At 44.6% G+C, this 6,000-nt stretch overlaps 1 protein-coding gene across 2 annotated transcripts in view; it reads left to right on the forward strand.

The window, feature by feature from the left end:
• Nucleotides 1-6,000, forward strand: part of TTC4 (tetratricopeptide repeat domain 4) — a 21,076-nt gene that overhangs the window by 8,181 nt on the left and 6,895 nt on the right. For both annotated transcript variants that reach the window (XM_019501249.1, XM_019501250.1), the window contains exons 5-9: nt 316-440; nt 1,425-1,511; nt 1,862-2,076; nt 3,028-3,109; nt 5,514-5,593. In XM_019501249.1, coding sequence (XP_019356794.1) covers nt 316-440; nt 1,425-1,511; nt 1,862-2,076; nt 3,028-3,109; nt 5,514-5,593 — 589 coding nt within the window. The remainder of the gene's footprint in view (nt 1-315; nt 441-1,424; nt 1,512-1,861; nt 2,077-3,027; nt 3,110-5,513; nt 5,594-6,000) is intronic.

The raw sequence follows: 6,000 nt of genomic DNA on the forward strand, positions 1-6,000 counted from the left end.
TTTTTTTTTTTTTTTTGACCCTGGATCTCTTGGAGTCAAAAAACACACCCGCTCTGCAAGGCAGCAGTGCAGGAAACACCTGAATATGCAGTGTGTGGTACCAAAGGTGGTCTGCGGCACCATGTACCGCACAGCTGTGCTCATCTGGATGTGGCCACAAAGGCCAACAGGCTACTGCAAAAGCCCCCAATAAGTCATGAAGCCTAATGCTATTTTAGTTTGATTATACTAAAGGAAGTGGACCTTGCTTTGTCTGGTTATACAGATTTGTATGCTGGCTCTGTGCCTAAAATCTTAATATTTTAATTCTTACAGGAGCTTTATGCCATTTGGAGCTAAAGAATTTCCCTGAAGCAATGGTATGGTGTGACGAGGGTCTGAGGATAGACTCAACAGAGAGAAAGCTTTTGGAAACAAGAACCAAAGCTGATCGATTTCAGGTAGAAAAAGAGGAGGGAATTCCTGATCATTATAAGATAAGACTTACTGCAATGCATTGGACTTTTCATCCATTACCTTGACCTTTTTGGGAACCTTAGCTGGAAAGCACTGTATCAATACTAGGTATTGCCATTTTTCAGAAACTATTACAGTTTCTGTCTGGTAGAATGCAAAGAGCTTGGAAGCCAAACTAGTAGGTGTAAAGCAGAGGTGATCAAGGTACAGCCCACAGGGGAGCAACACCCGCACAGTAAACTGCTGCCATTCACCTTGCTGCCAAATTTCCAGACTTGCGGGGAGCCCCACAGGCTCCAACTATAACATTTGAGTATTGGTCTTGTTCACGTTGACTATGTCCAGTTTTACATTTCAAAGTACAAAGCAAGTCGTGTAGTGCCTTATTAGAAACTAAATTGCTTATAAAAGCTTTGGTTCTATATTAAGAAAGAAGTAGCATGTCAATCACAGTACATCAATGTTAGCTGGGTCTGTGTCCCACTGCCATCACAGAATGAGAATGTTGTCTTCTGTAGTCCAGTGCAAGGGGCTTAGGCATGTAAGTCCAGAGCCTATTTCCCTCTTTCTCATTTTATGTGACCTGAGACAAGTGATTAACTTAATTGTACCTTCTTTACCATTCTGTTAGATGGGGATAACATTTTCCTCACTCACTGGGAAAAAGGAGGCTTAATTAATATTTGTAGAGAGCTTTGAGCTTCTTGGAGGACAGAAAACATCCTCTCTATAAGGACAAGGTGTGTGAGTAAAACTTCAACCAAACAAACAAAACCCCAAACCATGCCATGTTTCCTGAAAGTGTAGTTGTAGTTGGTTCCTGACCAACTTACTGTCAGGAAATGCTGCAAGAGAAACCATAATGGTTCTGGAGACATGAACCAATTTCTCAGCTTGTCAGTAGGGTACAGTAAAGAAGGCGTGGACTTACTATATGTTATTATGATGTACACTTGTCATACATGCAGCGAGCTGAGCAGAGGGATGCAAGGAAAGCCAAGGTGAAGGAGAAGAAGGAGCAATCTCAAAAGGAGGCATTGCTCACAGCTATAAAGGTAAGTGTCAGAGTTGCTCTTAGGGTTCTTGCCTTTAATTTTTTGAAAAGTTGCTCTTTTCATATATGGCTATTTAAGGGCTTGATTCAGTAAAGAACTTTAGGCATCGCCATTCCATTTAAGTCCAGAACTGTGATCCTGATAACATCTATTCACCTGGTGGAGACACCTAAATGCCATCGGGGCATGACCTTATTAAAAAAAAGGGTCCCAAGACCCCTAGAGATTTAGGCCACCTGAGAAACTTTAGCCACCTGAGCCTGATTTAACCTACCTTTTAAGACTTAACAGAATATAAAAATTTTAGGTCGTGTTCTCAGTGTCTCTCTCTCTGTTTTTCCATGGAATAGGAAAGGAATATCAAGCTGTCTCTCAAGTCCTCAAAGGAGGAGGATGAGATGTCAGAGAGTCTTGCTGAGATGTCCATAGATGGATTCAGTTCTGATAATGCAACAGGTGCAAAGGTCTGTCTAGATGAGGATGGTAACCTAAACTGGCCTGTCCTATTCCTGTATCCTGAGTATGGACAAACGGATTTCATTTCTGCTTTCCAGGAAAACACCAGGTGATTTCAGTGTAAACAACATTTCCTTCATATAGAGAAGGACACAGTAAAGCACAAAGAAAAGAGAATCTAAAACTGATAACTATAACCGGCCTTCCAAAATGACCTAAAATATTACTTCTAGACCTGACATAATAACATTTTGATGTAAGTCCTATCTTGGACCTTTTTTAGGCTTGAAATGAATGCTTTGTGCCAGATTCAAAAAGTCATTCCTTTTTTTTTTTTTTTTTTTAATATAAGCTGCAATTTCTAGCCCTACAGGCTTATGCAGTGTTAATGAATTTAAAGTCTATTACTTTTCTGGTGGCCTGTGTATTAACCAGACTGACTAATAAGTTAATGTTTTTTTTGTTATTTAAATCTTAGTGAATGCAGGTTGGTAAAGGAACGAGTTATCATATTTTTAGAACACTGGAAATGCAAGAACATTTCCCAGGGCTCATAACTCAAGAAAGTAAAACTAAGAGAAAGTAGATTCACTGTTTCAACTGATTAAGGAGAAAAGTAAACAACATAAAGTATAACAGATTACATTTTGACTGCTCTGTTGTATAACATATGGCATTAGTAACATGGGGAAAGAAAATCCATTTGAAATGCATAGAATGCATTTATCTTGATTATAATCCTTTCACACATAAAAATAAAAAGTTTAAATAGCTTTCTGATGCCCAATGTAAATTTGTAGATGAAAGCATGAGCCAAAGCCAAGTGCAGGGCTCCAGACTGAGAAGTACATTTCTCCTCAGACATCTTTAAACTTCATATTAGTCTTAAACAGTCTTGAAGATATTATCTAACCTGCTATTGCCTTTTTTTCCCATTGTTCAAAATTAAATACACAAATTACTGAGGCTGATCTAGGAGGTTCAGTGGTGTTACAACATTTAGTGGACTTTGAAGTGTATAATGCTGTGGAATAACAACATGGTATGTTTTGGCTTTTAGATTTATTGATCATTTGATGGTAATGTTTGCTGAGTTACCACCCTGGGATATGGAAAGAAAATATCAGTCCAGCAACCTGCAGGTGGGAAATGGGACTTTCTTTCTACTTGATATTCAGATAAATGATATCTTCAGTAGTTTCTAATAAAGCTGCTTTGGGTATATAACAGCTACAGCAACATTTTTGTTTAACATGTCCCTTATGTGTAACAAGGGATTGGAGAGCATATACAATCATACATATATTTTTTCAGGCCAGGCAAGTCCCTGAATTTATTGCAGCTGTTTAGACATTCATATTCTTGAGCAGTTTTATCCCTCTCACTTTGGATGTATTTTTGGTGATGAAGCATTCATATGTGTTGCCAGGCACATTGTGGTGGGGGGGGGGCAGATCAATGTCCCCACAGAGAGGGAGGGATTGGGCTGGGGCTGGGGCTGGGGCAAGGGCGGCCAAGCCAGGGCAGAGGGGTATGGAGAGGGGACGGGCGGCTTTCTCTGCTGCGGGCCGCCAGTCAGGGAGCTGCTCATCTGGCAGCAATCACTGCTGCTCCCACTGGTGGTCCAGAAGGGAATGGGGGGCAGTCGTATGCCCCCAGATCTGCGCGGGGTGGGAGGGGCTGAGGCTGTGCCGGGCTGTGCTTCAGGTGGGTGGCAGAAGGCGCTGGGAGCAGGGGCTATGCCTCCTGCTGCTCACCCAGCTGGAGCAGGGCAGAGCTGCTGCGTTGCCTATGGACAAGTGGCATGCAGTGGCCAGAGCCGCCTCAGCCTCCCCACCCTGCTCTGCCCTTGCTGGGCGAGCAGTGGCAGGACGTGGGGGTGGAGTATGCCCCTGGACTGGGGTGGGGCAGGAGGCAGAGCGGGGACTATGGGGGGACAGCAGCCATCATAAAATACTCTGTAGTCCCCGCCGCCCACCCAGAGCGCAGCCCCATGTAGTCCTGGCCCTGTCCACCTCACGCAGATCTGGTGGCACGTGCCCCCCACCCTCAAGGCCTTGCCACCACTTGCCCAGCCAGCGTGGGGCCAGGAGACCGGGGCGGCCCTGGCCGTTGTGCACTGCTTGTCTGAACGCAGCACAGCAGGTCCACCACGGCTGGGCGAGTGGCAGAAGGGCATAGCCTCCACTCCCAGTGGCTTTTGCCACCAGCCCAGAGCACAGCCCCAGCCCTACACAGATCTGGGAGCGCGGCGCCCCCCCTCCCCGCTGCCCTCCTGGACCAACAGTATGCAGCAGGGGGAACTGCCCCCTCCCTGCCCCTGCCCCCCCGTCCCAGCCACAGTACCTCCCTTGCTGCTGGGACATTGATCTGCCCCACCACAACAGACTTACCAGCTGGAGGCAGCTGTGTCCAGCATTGCAAAGTTGAAAGCCCGTCAGAACCTCAAAACACTGTCGTAGTTTACAAAGGTCATGAATGACGTTTGTCGTAACTCGAACAGTCATAAGTCAAGGTCTGCCTGTATATTAATGCATAGAAGAAAAGCACAGCAGTAATTTAGGATTGAGTATCATAACATTTAATCCTATCCATGTATAGAGATTTGATTGCAGTGTCTGCTTTAAAGGAAAAAAATAGACTTTCTGGTAACTACACTAAGTGTGGGGTGTTTTTCAACACACATTGTTTGTGTATAAGTGTGCAGGATAACAATTTCTCACGTTCCACTGCAGTTTCATGTGTGCCAGGCAAGCTGATGGTGTCTACTGCACTGAGCAGTCCTTTTTTTAATGTCTCCTGCTTTGTCAGGTTGGGCATGCTGTTGCTTATAGCTGCCACCATACATATGTAATCTAAGTCAGTTTCTCTGAGTTTTGCTTCTTGGACCTAGTTGATTTAATAACAGTTTGACAAAATAGGTTACATTTATCCCACAAATAGCTTTAATGAAGTGACATCAAATTAAACCTATTCCAAAAAAGGCTTTGATTGCTTCTCAGGGTGTGTGTAAGCCACTTAGTAGAACTGCATAGGTGCTAGGCAGAGTTTATTGTGCATGTGCACAGCACTAAATTAAACAGGCAGTACCGTTTGTGATTTGACAGGCAGCATATACATATGGTTCATTGTAGTGCTGCCTGGAGCCATAACTGAGCTATACAGACATACTGCCAGTGACTTGGATAGCAGTGAGAAAGACCCTTCTTGTTGCAAATACTGGTTAGCTGGAGATAGTCTTAGGCATAATAGGCCCAGAATGTATAAGTTTACATAGGGAAAGCTGCATGCAGTCTTAAGCATTAAATAAAAGGCTGGGATTTGTGCCAGACAAGCTGTTAAAGGTCTTGACATTTCTGGACTCCCCCCCTCATGTCTGTGCTTATTATTTATGGTAGGCAATGCTGTAAAATTATAAGTGGTTCAGAAAGGTTAGATTATAGGGGGGTGCTGCTTGTGAGATCCTGGTGAATCTTAGTGAGCTTTTGGTTTGTACTTGTGATTTGGTGCATTCTCAATATTCATTTCATGCCAAATTGTATCCAGCTTTATTTTGAAGATGAGAGAGAGGAAATACATGAGCTGCACACAGACCACACACTGCTACAAGTGCTGCAACACCCCAGGTAAGAGCAGGGGCCTGGACTTACGTCTAGCTTACTACTGACAGTGGGAGTGCAGACCCTGAGAACGAGCCTCGCACTCTCTGTGAAGATCAGACACTCCTGTTCAGGAAGAAACGGCTTTTACAAACCAAGACAAATCGCATTTTGCTGCCCTGTTGTGCACTTGGTATCCATAAGCAGGGGAGATGCACACCGCAGGAGGGAAAGGGCTGGTCTCCCAGGCTGCATCCATAATCGCCCCCTTTTATTTGAAAGAAAAGAAGCTGGATCGTGCTGGTTGTCAGCATCAGTGTGGGGCGGGGGGTCAGCCTCAGGACTGAGACATCCCATCTGGATGCTGAAAATGGGCTGCGGCGGGGGGGCAGCTTCAAAGTTACCCTGCTGGGTAACTTTAATGCCAGGGTGTG

This window comes from Gavialis gangeticus, unplaced genomic scaffold (assembly GCF_001723915.1).
Source record: "Gavialis gangeticus isolate Ggan-Ray unplaced genomic scaffold, GavGan_comp1, whole genome shotgun sequence".
Classification (NCBI taxonomy): domain Eukaryota; kingdom Metazoa; phylum Chordata; order Crocodylia; family Gavialidae; genus Gavialis; species Gavialis gangeticus.